The sequence below is a fragment of the Eublepharis macularius genome, chromosome 4 (assembly GCF_028583425.1).
Source record: "Eublepharis macularius isolate TG4126 chromosome 4, MPM_Emac_v1.0, whole genome shotgun sequence".
Classification (NCBI taxonomy): Eukaryota; Metazoa; Chordata; class Lepidosauria; order Squamata; family Eublepharidae; genus Eublepharis; species Eublepharis macularius.
The window spans coordinates 155,777,384-155,792,075 of NC_072793.1; the positions used below are offsets into that span (position 1 = coordinate 155,777,384).

Genomic DNA, 14,692 nt, shown 5'->3' on the forward strand with positions numbered 1-14,692 from the left:
GATAGTGGCTGTGTGGGTGTGGGAAGAGCTGAGGCAAGGAAAATGGTGCCCCTGTGGGCAGGATCTTCACATTTGCATTTTCTCATCCATCCAGTATGCAAACATGCTTTTTATCTTTTTAAAAAGGTAATACCAAATCTAGTTTGGGAAAGATCACATCAAAGCAGAGGAAAACTTGGAAAGTGTATTATTAGGGATGACATTGTGTGCATGCTTGGAAAATAACCTGCTCCAGTTTGGATGCTAAACCAGAGTAAATCTCAGAGTGCAAGCAACCCTAAATGCAAGCCCTTATGCTGATTAAGTTTGACAAAAAGCCATCTGGCTCAAGGGGAAAGGGCTCAGGTGAGGTCACATATAAGTGCAGGATCAACTGGCATAATAGCAGCAGAAAGAGGCAGGGAATGACATCCAGAAACCTAATGCCATCTGATCCTTAGGCGGAACTGAGCTCTGTGGCAGAGGTTGCACCTATTGCCCCACTCACTCTAAAGGCAGAAGATGATGAGTGAGAGGCAATCAAACTGCTTAGACTGACTAATCTGAAGCCACTGGATTTCTGCAGTCCCAGGCAACAACCTGTGCTTCGTATTGGGCTGGGCTGCTAGTGTATCATTAACTCCTGAGTCATATCATTGTTCACTTCTTTTTAAAATTTGCTACCTTGGGGAGGGGGGGAAATCACCGTCTTTCTGCTCATGCTGGAGATCTGAACTTGTTCCATGGCTGTAGGGGTTTAATAAATGCTTAGTATTATAGTATTTCAGGCATTCTTGTACCCGTGCAGGCTTGTATCTTTGTGCGAATCCACAGTGCCTTAATCTTTAACTCAAAGCTGAAAACGCCTGTGTATGGGAAATGTTTGTTTGGAAAAAGGACTTAGCTGGTGAAGGGCCGCCCTTTCCCCTAGGGCATGTAACTTTACACTGGGCCAAAGGAAACCAACCCTGTTCCGTTTCTCCTAGACTGGCTTCATCATGGTCTCACAGGAGGCAGCCGCAAAACTTCAAGAAGAGCTTTCTTGCTCCATCTGCTTGGAGACTTTCAGTGACCCGGTGTCAATTCATTGCGGACACAACTTTTGCCGAGCCTGCATCACCAACTACTGGAGTATCGGGAAGAATAAAACTTTCTCCTGCCCACGCTGCAGAGAAACCAGCCGTAAAAAAATTGTGAAGCCAAACTTGGAGCTGAAGAACATTGTGGAAATCGCCCCCATGCTGCATATAAAGGTAGCCAAAGACGGAGGGAAGGTGACCTGTAAGAAGCATCAAGAGCCCCTAAAACTCTTCTGTAAGGATGATCAAACTCTTATCTGCGTGGTGTGCGACAAATCTAAAGAGCATCAGAATCATGTTGTGCTTCCTCTGGAGGAGGCTGCTCAGGATTACCAGGTAGGATTGGCCCCCTATCACAGGCCATGCAAGGAGCTTGTTACTCTCCTGGGGATAATGCCTTCTTGCGCGCTCGCTCATCTGAGACTGCCTTTCATTTCCTCGCCCCTTGCTGCTGAAGGGCTTTTTGCTGGCTTTCAACAATAGGCAGTAGGCATATCACCATAGCCGTTTAAAAAATACCTGGCAAAAAGCCTGCCAGTGGCAGAGGCGTTGCATCTGTGCAGGACATGATGCCGGATGTGGGCAGGGAGGTGTGGAGATCGGCATTTTCCCATTCACACCGTCCCCTGATCTTTCCTGAAAGATCATATCTAATAAGTTTTGGGAAAGCACACAGCAAAGTACGGAAACTCAGGAAGGGGGTGACTGGGTGACTACGGAATTTTGAGGAAACTGTACAAAACCACCATGTAGAAACAACCAATAGCAGAGACAAGTTTATCTGTTGGGTCTGTGTTCCTTGACTTGACTTTTAGACCATCAGCTGTATATAACAGGGGTGGGAACTAACTTCCGAAGTGCATGGGCCCCAATTCAAATTGGGATAGGGGAGAGAAGGGGCTTTAGCCTTCCTTCCCGTGTCTTTTTCTGAACCCAAATGGTTTTGGGAGGCATTATTTTGGGGATACACATGTATTACCCTCACAAAATTTTTAGCGTTCCTCAACATTCTGCTGCTGAATCTCATCAGAAAACCCAAAATATTCATAAAAATTCATAGGTTGCTCAGCTGAGGCAAGAAAAAGCATAGCTGGAAGCATTTTCCTATGTGATTTAAATTGCCTTTGAGCCTCTGTTGTAGCAGGACTAGGGATTTGCCCAAGGACTTGAAACCAAACAGAATTTCAAGAAGGAAAATTTATTAAGCCGGCTGGCTCAGATGTGATATCATATCACTTCACTGTCACACTATTTGTATTATTGGTGTGATTTTTATCATTATTCATGTGGAAAGGGGAAAAGTAATTTGTAATGCAAGTGAGCATTGTGGACTTCATATGCATACTACAAGATGAAAATGGTTCATTTATCAATCCTTGCTTTTTTGAACTGTAAACAAAGATACTTTGTAGTTTAAAGATTTTGTACAGCATTTAGTGCAGTGATAAATAAAAGTTAAATAGCAGCGACTAGGACTACACAAAATCAAACACAAATAACCATGTCAAGTCAGTAAAGCAAAATGTACTGAGATCAGTAAAAACAACAACAATAACCTTGTAATAGTGGGCAGTTAGTATTTGTGAAGCAAGAGTGCCATCCTTTGAGTTACACTGAAGTGTTCATCACTTTAAAAAATCAGAATGGAAAGGGAGGGGGGAATGTGCTATGTTCTGGCTGCAGTTTATTTAAGAGTATAATGGAGGAAACTGGGGCTGTTTCCACATGTCTTCTCCCCCTCCCAAAAAATAGCGCAAAACTTACGGAATGATGCGCCTTCCTGGCGCAATTTCCCAACATGCCTTTGCTTCATGGCGCGATGACATCAGAAAACGTGCCACAAAGCAAAGTCATGATGGAAAATCGCACCATGAAGGCATGTCATTCTGTAAGTTGTGCGCTATTTTTCGGGAGGGGGAGACATGTGGAAACGGCCTGGGATTGGATTAGCCCTGAGCCTTGTGCAAAGATATCAAAGTATAGTACAAAGGCAAGCTGGGAGACGAATATCATTTAGTATTTATATGGCACTTTCAATATTCAAACTGCTTCATCCATATATTCCTGTTGTAATCCTTATAACAACCTCACAAGGGTGATCTGCATTATTATCCCCATATTGCAGATGGGAAGATGAGGCTGAGAGAGGGGGACTGGCTTGCTGTAACCATTTCATCATGTAATCACATCAGGGAATTTCTGAAATATTCCAAGTTTGGCATGAAGAAGAGTGAGAAGGGAAAGAACAAATACTACTGACCTGGATTTTCTTTTCCTCTTGTCCAAAATTAAGCTTGGCCACTGGGAAAATCTGCAAGCTGTCTCTGCTGTGGAACCCCACGCCTCCCTGATTTTGGACAGGACGGAGAAATAGAAGGGGAAAGGAACTGCAAGCCAACTGTACTTCTGAAGGGGGGCTGTGTGACTCACGGGTATGGCACATTCCTTGCACGTAGAAAGTCCGAGGCTCAATCCCTGGCATCTCTGGCAGAAGCAGAAGCTGGGAAAGAACTTTCTGTGCTGGGGAGCTGCTGCCAGCCACAGTAAATCATACTGAGTTAGATGGACCTTCTCAGTATTTTCATATTTCTTAAATGACTGCCTGTATAATGGGCCTTCTGTGTTTGCTGATAACTCAGGTCAGCTGCCGGTGAAGTATGTGATCAGGTGAACTATGTGTACATCATCATGGTGTACCCCATAACACAGCGGGCATCAAAGCAGCTAATGTATTTCCTGGCACCCGCTTCTTGTTCCTCCAAAGCATCGCCTGCCCAGAGGAAAAGCCACACTTAATGGGAGCAGGCAGGAGATGTTCAGAATTGCTCAGAAAGCATGACTTTTGTGTCTGGGGTGAGCCTCCATTTGGAAGCAACCACCTTCATTGTAGCAGGATACTTGGCCTGGAATCTCAACATTTGGGAACTGGCCCCTGGCCCCATGACAGCCATTTTGGTGTTGGTCACACCTCCCTTTAGCAGCCATTTTGTGGTAGTGCCCATTACCTGTTGTCAAAATTCCAAAACTGCTCACAGACCCAGCAAGGTTGTATGAGGTATATAATTGTACTTAGTCCCAAACAAGGGCTGTGGCAGTATGTGAAAGAGATGTATTCACCTCACACAATGCAAGGTACAGTGTGGTATATGCCAGGACAGGCCGAATTTAGATTGACCATGACCGTACTACCTGTTCCTAGTTCATGCTCCATGTAGTGCTTGATGCCATTTTATATTGTAGGAGGGTCGAACTCAATGCTTTGGAGCAGCACCCAGTACACAGGAGGGGGCACAGTGTGGTACTGGTAGCCTTTTAAAAATACCAGCCAGTTGCTCTCATGTGGTGGCAGCACCTTCCTCTCTGTCCTCAGGCCATCAGGGCTGATATGCTGGTAGCATGCGCCATCGCCTTCGCCAGTATCAACTGGGTCTGTCACCCACTTCTGCCATCACCTGCCAGCAGCACATGGTATCAGTACCACCTGTGCTGCCAGGGCCTGCCTATCATCAGCCCTTTTCTGCTGCTGCTGCCACCACTAGGGCCTTCATGCTGCCACCAGGGCCTGCTTGCCAGCTGCCTGTGCTGCTACCACAGGAAGGGAGAGGAGAAGCGAGCCCCAGGTCAGCTCATGAGCAAAGAGATGAACAGGTTAGGCCCTGTGAATTTGTGTGTTCTCAGAGAGAAAGAGAGAGAGAGAGAAAGAGAAATTTATATCAAAGAAATCCTCAGTACTTAACATATATCCGAAGGTTCATCCACATCTAACAAAACTTTAAAAGCAACCATACTACTAATACTTTACTAATAATAAAATCAAAAGTATCTATAGGCTAAAAGCCAAAAAAATCTCCACAAAAATTAACATGAGAGATTCACCGTTTCAAAGAGATGGTTGGTTTAGTCCCATTCAAAGATTTTCCAGAATAAATTTATGATACTATGGATCCAGACTAAATTTTCCACTAAAAAAAGTGGTAAGGTAATTTCCACCAATTCAGTTTTCCTACCAGAGACCCCTGATTGGTATGTCATAATGTTCTTGAGGGCACCCTACACCTAGGCTTTCCAGTTGCCCACCAGTGGCAGGCAATCTCAATGGGGTTTGCCCCATTACCTGCCAATTGCTGGTGATCAGTGGGAGGTGACAAACCCCTCAGCTATTACCTGCCGCCAGCATGCAACCCACGAAAGTAAGCACCAGGCGCACTCTCAGTGGGGTGCAATGATGTCACTTCCTGAAGTGATGTCGTTGCGCCGGGTGCAGGCGTGCTCCTGAGCTTCACTGGGGCCAGTTTTGGCCCCAGATGGGCCGAACTGGCCCCGTGCAAAGTGCGGGAACACACCTGTGGCCCCCATGATAACGTCACTTGCTGGAAGTGACATCATCGTGCAAGTGCTGGGAACGTGTATGAACAGAAGACTCCTCAGAAACATGAGGTAAGTGCCAGGTCCCCCCTCCCACTGGAAGGGTATAGGGACCTGGCAACCCTACCTACACCCCAGGAGCAGCATTTGGGGGGAGATCAGTGGCTTGCAGTGAAGGGGAGACAGAATAGAATATTCTGTTTCACTGACAGAAGTTCCTTGCATGAGTGGAAATGTTAGTCTGCATCCAACCCCTAATTTCCAGCAGGCTGTCAATAAAGGGCCATTCAAGTTTCTAAGAGAAGACATTCCAGATCCTGGGGGCAACCGTGGAGAAAACCCTGATCCACATGCCCACCCGTCTTACCTCATGCAGGGTGAGAGAACACAGAGAAAGTCAACTCCAGAAGTATTTGTTTAAGAATATGTTTTGTGTCTATGAAAGAGAGTGCACATGCATGTATGTGCAGATACAAAATAAGTCTGTGTGTATGGTTGTTTCCTAGTCTCAGTCATCCTCATCTGTAAAATGGGTAACTGTTTTCTCTGTGTATACTCATGTCCCTGTCCAAATGGAAAATATCTGCCCCCTGATCTGTAGCCAGGGTGGTGAGGTATCCTTTTTCACTCTGACAGTCTGGTATTTTCTTGGACCGTTTGGGGGAAATGGACTGAAAATACTGAACACCTGGCTGTGAGAGGAGAGGGAGGAGAAGGGAAGGGAAGGGAAAGGCAAGGCAAGGCAAGGAGTGGTGAGGCAAGGCGCAGGAAACCAGCCCACTCACCACTGCAGAACAGGTGGGACTTGAGGGCACCACTCACAGGCCAGGCCCATAGCGCCCCAGCTCTCCACTCCCCGCCATGGGGCACTTCTGGAAGGGCTGGGCTGGCCAAGCCAGCTCCCCACCGTTGGTCCCCAGTTACACAGCCCCAAAGCTGAGAGACTTGGGTGCTGGGGCCCATGCAGCATGGTGCAATGACATCACTTCTGGAAGTGACATCATCATGCCGAGGCTAGGAGTGCTCGCACACAAAATGCGTGTACAAAGATCATTCCTAATATGAGGACCCCCCCCTCCGTTCCCAGGGTTCAGCATTTTTGCGGAGACTACCTGGCAACTCTACCTATGGCTTGGCTAATTTCTTGAATTATTTGCTGTCTGCATGGATTTGGAGTTTCTGCAGTGTATTCATTTGAGCTGTATTCTGTGGCTTGATTTGGCTTACTGGCCTGAATTAATATGCTCTTCACATGCTTTTGGTTTCTTTACCATGAATTTACAGATTGTTTGGGGAAACAATTGCTTTATATTTACAACATAATTGTAGTCTGGTTTTTTTGTCTGTGGTGGCTGGGTATCATGCGTGGGTGGTATTACTTGATGAAGGTGGGAAGCTGTAAATACATCCAAGAGTTATGCTGATGAACAGAGTAGCATCCAATTAGAGTCACCTTCTAGTGAATGGCTTCATTCGTTTTATTAACAACAACTATAACAACAACATTCAATTTATATACTGCCCTTCAGGACAACTTAACGTCCACTCAGAGCGGTTTACAAAGTATGTTATTATTAGCCCCACAACAATCACCTTGTGAGGTTGGTGGGGCAGAGAGAGCTCTGAGAGAGCTGTGACTGACCCAAGGTTACAGAGCTGGCTTCAAGCAGAGCAGTGGGGAATCAAAACCGGCTCTCCAGATTAGAGTCCTGTTGCTCTTAACCACTACACCATTTATGCCCTGCTTAGCTCTTGAATGTTGGCCCAAAGTCACTTATAATATTGTTCTTCCCATCTCCATTTTATCCCCACGGCAACAACCATGTGATGTAGGCTAGAGGAGAGAGAATGACTGACACAAAGTCACCCAGTGAGCTTCCATTGCAGAGTGGGGATTCCAGCCTGGGCCTTTCAGAGTCTAGTTGGGCACTCTAACCCACTACACAATCCTAGCCCTACAAGTTTCCATGCAACTGATCTGCCCACCTCTAGTATATTCAATGTATACATGAAACACTCTTCGGGAAGGCTATGAGTGATTAAAACCTGCATTTGAGGAACTTTTGGAAAATTAAGACCTCTTATTTTGATGCCAATTTAAATATCACGGCTCTTTCCCTAAAGAATCCTGAAAGTTGTCGTTGGTGGGAGCGCTGAGAATTCTGTATTAGATATTCACTTTCTTACCCATATTAACAAACTTAAGTTTCCAGTTGGGCTGCCAAGAGGGGGAACAAGGGGGCAAAATTCCAGGGGCCCTGGCCACCCTAGGAGCTGGGCAGGTCATGTGAGTTGTTTTCATATGGTGTCTGGATGGAGGTGGTAGGATGAGGAGGAGGCCCAGAAAGAAGCCGTTTATCTGGGAAAGGCTGTGCTGGCTCCTAGCATCCTTAGTAACCAGTATTTCGGGGAGAGAACAAACACCCATTCAATTAATGTGAATCTGTAAAGCAGAGGTGGTATCAGTGGCTGAAGTTCTGCATGACAGGACAGGAAGGGGCATGTCAGTGTTGCTTGGAAAGTTATAATCTGACACTAAAACACACTTCTCTGTTCAGAAACAAATCCAAGAACAGTTAAAGTATATGAGGCAAGAAAAAGAACAACTCTTGGCATTTAAGGCAATTGGCACAGCAAAGAACAAGGAATCTTGGGTAGGTACTTGTGCCTATTGACTCTCAGGGATGTGCAGGGCGGTGGGGGAATGTACACTCTCTGTGTCATTTTGATAATAACCAAACATTTCACTTCTGGAACCTGTCCATTGCAGATAAAGATAAAATCAGAGATGCAGAAAGCAGAATCTGTCTTTCAGCAGGCACACGAGTTTCTTAATGAACAAAAGCAATTCCTGTTGGCCCAGTGGGAATCGCTGGAGTCAGCAGCAGAGAAGAGGAACAAAGAACTCACCAGCAAGCTCTCAGAAAACGTTTCCTGCTTGGACAGCCTCATCACTGAAGCAGAAGGAAGAAGCCAGAGGCCAGCTGCTGAGTTTTTACAAGTTAGAACCTGGATGTGTGTCTGTGTCTGTGTGTGGTCTATATGGACAAGTTGGACGAGAACTATGCAATGGGTCACAAAGGCCTGAGAGTAGCAGTCGCTGCCCAATATTTTGTAGAGTTCTGTGATATTTAAATAGCAATTTCTCCATCCCCTGTGAAGACACATGCAAAACTCAGGGCCAAGCTACACATGACGAATGACACTTGAACAGCAAGTGTATTTCTCCCTGTTCACTTGCCCTCCACTCAATCAACTTGCCGTTCAAGTGTCATTCGTCATGTGTAGCCTGGCCCACAGAAGGTTGCTATCCAGTAAGGTTAGATCTGCTTCACATGTAATACTTTCCTACCACCCTGAAGTAACACAAGATTGGTTTCCCTAAAATATCACTACTGTCAGAAAGCGTTTTAGTTCTGACTGAGATTAATAGTCTCGAATCATTTATATAGCATTTTAAACATGCAAGATATTTTGCACTCTTATCAAGCCCATCCTCCCAACAGTTCTGTGATAGGGATCCTTCACAGTCCAACTTCACTTGTGGGGACTTGAGGCCATAGTTGGCCTTGAATCCTGCAATACTAAGCAATGTCACACCCTTCTAAGCCAGTTGACTCTACTTATGATTGCAATGTTAGGTCATTTTTCACACTGGCTATTTGGTCCACAATGAGAGCTATTGGGAAGCATTCCCAACACCCCATGCCCTCACTTCCACAAACTGTCCTGCATCAACCTCTTTACCATGATGTTTTTAGAAAGACTGCAGCAAAGCTAGTTTAGCTGCCATGTGGATGGGAAATCTGGGTCTTTCTTGCTCCAACCTGCGTTGCCTCCATTTTTCCTGCCCTCGTCCCCTACTGTGGCCATTCCTTGCATTCCCCTATCAAAATGCTTTTAAAAGTTGCTGGTTGCCAAACTGTTACAATGATCCAACTGCTAGTACCTCTGAATTCCCAGCTTTCATTTTTTAAAAAAGTCTCTTGCCTCATTCATTGTGTAAATATAAGGGGAAAGGAATATTTCTGCTTCTAAAAATCATGGTTAAGTGGCTGGATTGCAAACCAGTGCTCTGCTGGTTTGAATCCTTCTACTACTGTGAGCTCAGTAGGTGGCCTTGGGTAAGCCAGTCCTTTCAGTCCCAGCTCCCCAACTGTACTGTGGGGATAACACTGACTTTGTTCACCGCTCTGAGTGGGGCACTGCTGCGAGTCTAGAAAAGCGATATATAAGCGCAGTTATAATGATGGTGGTGGTGATGATGATGTAAAAGGAAAGCTACAGATTCAGAGGACATAGTTGGTAGATTATTACATTATACTGATACGATGATCTAGCAATTGACAATTTTTTAAAAAAACACTCCCAAGTCCCTTCCCTCCCATGATGCAGGGGAAAAACTGCCTGCTGCATGGGATTGCAGCAGGGAAATGCAGGAAAACCAACCATACGGAAGGCCCACTGCCAGCATGCTTAATTGCCAGCTGCAATAGCAATGATAAAACATCTGGAAACTGTTGTTGTGTGGAAATGTCCTGATTTTAGTCTGTTGCTGCTCAATCACATTAACTTATGTTCTACTCCATCGGTCACATTTTTATTCCACCCTTCCTCCAAGGAACTTAAGCTGTATATATGGTTCTCCCTCCCTCCTTCTGTCCTTGAAAAACCTTGTGAGATAGGTTAGAGTCTTAATCTGACACTTTAAACACTATCCTGATCCAGAAAGTGGAATTTTGCCTGAAATAGCTACAGAAATAGGATGGAATGTGTAGGAAAACTCAGGGCTGCCCCAACCCAGAAACTTCAAGGAAAAGACAGCCCAGGGATCTCGAGATGACAAGTCAGCAATCAAAGTCTGGTAGCGGCTACCACCAGCCTCTCTATTTACCCCTGCAGCTTGGAGGCAAGCCGCCAGCCCTCAGGGCACTAAACAAACTAAAGTCAGCCCTATGATATAGAGGGTGGTCTTCCAGAGGTAAGGCTTTCAGCAACGCTGGCAGACAAGAAGTCAAAATGGATAATTAGGGAAACCATGGAGGTACCCCAAGAGAAACAAAGCTACATTTTAAAAGTCATCTTTTAAAGGGATGCTGCCAGCAGGGTGCTCAAAGTTAGCCAGTCAGAGGGCAAGCCTGCAAGACTAGCACTGCAATTACTAGGCCTTGCAGGTTTGAGGAAGAAAATAATTTTTTCCTCAAGTCTCAAGAAGCTAATTAGTTGGAATGCAAGAGCTGGACAGTCCAAGGCCTTCGACCTTGAGAACCTGACGCCTCCAGAGACAAGCTATGCATTATCAGCCTGGGAGCTGTGGTACCAAACGGCTCCAGCCTTCAAAAGAACACTTTTGAAGTGTTCACACAGTTCTTTTTCACATCTCTAAAGGAAGGGAGAAGGGCCATAAAGAAAAAAGACCCTAAACTTAAGTGCCTCTGCCAGCCATAAAACCAAATTCCAATTGATTGCTTTGACGGGAAACCAACAAAGTTAGTTTCCTGACAGAATGTATCATGCCCCTGAACTGTCTGTTTTCTCTTTCTTCTAGAATGTGAAGAGCACATTGACAAGGTATTTGCTTTCCTGTTCCTCTTTTGTATGCTACTGTTGTGTGATTGCTAAATTGAAGAATATAATGAGGTGGAGGTGAAGCAAAAGTAAAATCTCGACCTTCTTAGCCTGTTACGACGACCCTTTCTCTTGGGAAGATTTGGTTTTTAAGTCTTTTATTCTTTCCCCCTTTTGGTAGATTGCTGCCACCAGGAATTAAATTCCAGAATAACTTAAATTTCTCCTTTTAGTAACGTGCCTAAGCGTCAGGCTCCGTTGTGGTACTATGTGGCCCCAAGGATAGGAATGGGATATAGGTATGACTCTTGGATATAAAAAAAACCGAAGTAAACATTTGTTTTTATGAGAAGTGTATCGGTTTCATAGTATTTCTTAAACTTGATGGTTTCAAAAGAGTAGTTCTCAATTCTTAAAGTTATTTTACTTAAACTCAGTCACATAGATCTTCTCTCAGGCTTCACACACAGTTTGCCTGCTTTTCTCTCCATTTCTCTCTCAATTACAAGTAAAACCTTTTCTCAGGCGCACACAGAGTTTGCCTGTTTTTCCCCTGTCTGAATGTTCTTTCACAAACACACAGTTCAGGTTTCCACATAGGTCATATTTCTCTCAGAACTGCTTAAAAATACTAAGGCGGGACACTCTCTTACCCTGATTGAATCTTTTTTTCTCCACTCTCAGGGCCAAGCTACACATGACGAAAGACACTTGCCTGGCAAGTGGATTGAGTGGAGGGCAAGTGAACAGGGAGAAATACACTTGCTGTTCAAGTGTCATTTGTCACTTGTAGCTTGGCCCTCAGTCTAAAACCGCATTCACTCCGCCCACACTCTTACAGAGCAATCCTAAGGAGAGTTACTCCAGCCCATTGAGTTACTAAGCCCATTGAAATCAATGGGCTTAGACTGGAGTAACTCTTCTTAGGATTGCACTGTTAATCATCAATCAACCAATCATATCACTCACTCATCCCTCTCTTTCACCCTCACTCTTTATCTACACCACACCAAGCATTTAAAGACACATACACGCATTTACTTAAAATCATTACACAGCCTATGTAGGATTATCGGTTCCATTCATACTATGTGGAAGTGGTTTCCTTGTGGTGACGTCCCACACATGTGCCTCTGCTTTGCCTTATACAAACATCCTAAGCAGAGTTACATCCTTCTAGGTTTGTTGACCTCAATGGACTTAGAATATAAAGGTGGTGCTGCAGATCAGAATAGTGGGCCCATGTAGTGTACACTAGCTGGCAACAACTGTTTGCTGTCTTGAACAAAGAAGGGTCTTTCCCAGTACCCATTTCCTGTAACTGGGAGTGCCTGTGGTTGAACCCAGCATCTTCTGCTAAGCATATCGTGTGCCAAAGATCCACAGCTCCTCCCTGCGCTTGAACTCAAAGGCAGGGCCAAGTGCACAATTGTTGATCAGCTGATGTGCAAACCTGCATATTTTTCCTCATTTTAGATGCAAGAAAAGAAAGTTCCAGGAGCTGATAGAAACATCTTCGGAACTAGAAGAAAGTATCGACTCTTTGATTAGAAAAAATGTTGTCATTGAGGAAATTCTGCAGAAAATCAAAGGTACAAACTGAGCAGCTGACATCTGAACAAGCACCTGATGCCAGCTAAAGGGTTGCTGAGGGGTAAGATCACCTGGAAGGCCTTCTGCAGGTCACTGATGTACAGCAACAAGCAATAGTTGCTCAGTGGAGACAGAAAGCTCCTGTGGGCCTGCATGGGCATGGTGGAGTTGTGGAAAGTGCCATCAAGTCGCAGCTGACTTATAGAGACCCTTGCTGGGGTTTTCAAGGCTAGAGATGAACAGAGGTGGTTTGCCATAGCTTACCTCTGCACAGGTACCCTAGTCTTCTTGGGAGGTCTCCCATCCAGTTACTAACTAAGGCCAACTCTGCTTCGTTTCCAGGGTCTGATGAGATTGGGCTTGCCGTAGACACTTTTTTCCCCATCAAATTTATTTACAAAAAATTGATTTATTTACAAAATTTATATCCTGCCTTATGTGACAGTTAAGGGTCCGTAGACAAAAATGGCTCTTAATAACATTGCCACCTATTTTAGCTTTGGTGCTTTTAAAAGCTGTACACTATTCAGAAATTTCATCACCTCTGTGTGGAATTTCTGGAAAAAGCTGTAAAGGCTGAATTCCCACATAGGCAGCTGTTAAAGACCAAAAATGTTAAACTAAGTTCCCAATGATTTCCAGTTTTCCTTATAAAGCCATGAGGCCTTTTGAAGCAGTGGCTCACAGGATTCTGCAAGAAAACAGATGGTTCTCTTTCAGATTTCCACTTGTTTTCAAATTTCTGCAATCCGTACCCTATTGTATTGGTTATTGAATGTCCCAGCTGTTAATCATATTGAATAATGCTGTGTAATCCACCTTGAGTCTCAAGGAGAAAGGTGGACAATAAACAAACAAATAAAATCTAGATTCTGTATTTTCAACGCAGCCATAATCACATGGTTATCTGTGCTGTAGCACAATGGTTAAGTGGTTCGGCTGGGAATCAGCACTCTACTGGTTCAAATCACACTCCTGCTATGAGCTTAGTAGGTGGCCTTGGGTAAGCCCCTCCTCTCAGCCCCCGCTTCCAAGCTGTATTGTGGGGATAACAACAACAACTTGTTCACCGCTTTGGGTGAGACACTGATCAGTCTAGAAAAGCGGTATATTAACACAGTTATTACTATTTGGTCTGCTTGCTACTAAAGCAGGCTATTTGAATACTGCAAACATTTTTCACAACACCCCCCTCCCCCTTTATAAAAACACAAGTCTCTCTTTCTTTCTAGATACTCTGCCATCTTATGTGGAAAAAGATCAGTGGAAATCTTCAGCAGTTCTTGAAACAAAAAAAGGTAGCAAACCTGAACATCTCCACAGGCAAAATATTACAGTATCTTAATACATAAACTGAAAATGCTCTGTTCCAGCAAGGGCCACACACATATAAGAAGAACTTTCTTATGTGTGTCTTTTGTCCAGAACCAGACAGTATAGATTGTACATGAAGGTGGGGTCGCCAACTAGCCTGGAAAAAAATGCCCTGTCCCTTTGATATGGTCTTAAGATGTAGAAATTGGCAGGTTACGCTTTTCATGGCATAGAGATAAATAACACCCCATTATGCTTCTATTAAAGAGATAGGTTTTCTCCAGGCCTGCTGGCAACCCAGTGAGAAGGTAGGTGCCTATCCAGTTTTACATCTAGATTCTAATAGGCCCTTCAGTGGAGCCCACTGTCTATGCTGGATAGAGTTGCTAGGTCCCTCTAGCCTCCCGCTGGGAGAGTTGGGACCTAGCACGTACTTTTCTCTGTCCCAGTCTAAATCCTTCTATAAGTGACGTCACCGCGCTGTGCACACAGTCATGTCACTTCTATAAGTGATGTCATTGCGCCAGCCGCAGGAGTGCTCCTGTGCTACGCACGGTTCTGATTTGGCTGGTTTGGGGCCCAAATTGGCCCCAAACGGAGCGCAGGGACGCTTCTGCGGCCAGTGCGATGACATCAGTTACGGAAGTGATGTCATTGCGTCGGGTGGGAGTATGTGCTGTGCGTGCACTCCTGAAGTGCCTGCTGGTTTGGCTGGGCAAGCTCTGGAAGTTTGCCCGCTCCTGCCGATAGCTAGGCAATCGGCAGATGAGGGGACAAATCCCCAGGAGTTTGCC

General features: G+C 44.9%; 1 protein-coding gene across 1 annotated transcript in view; it reads left to right on the forward strand.

Moving 5' to 3' along the window:
* The first annotated feature begins 710 nt into the window (after positions 1-710).
* Positions 711-14,692, forward strand: part of LOC129327701 (uncharacterized) — a 31,995-nt gene continuing 18,013 nt past the window's right edge. Inside the window, exons 1-6 of the mRNA XM_054976454.1 lie at positions 711-1,394; positions 7,982-8,077; positions 8,194-8,424; positions 10,972-10,994; positions 12,468-12,583; positions 13,817-13,882. Coding sequence (XP_054832429.1) covers positions 978-1,394; positions 7,982-8,077; positions 8,194-8,424; positions 10,972-10,994; positions 12,468-12,583; positions 13,817-13,882 — 949 coding nt within the window. The 5' untranslated portion in view covers positions 711-977. The remainder of the gene's footprint in view (positions 1,395-7,981; positions 8,078-8,193; positions 8,425-10,971; positions 10,995-12,467; positions 12,584-13,816; positions 13,883-14,692) is intronic.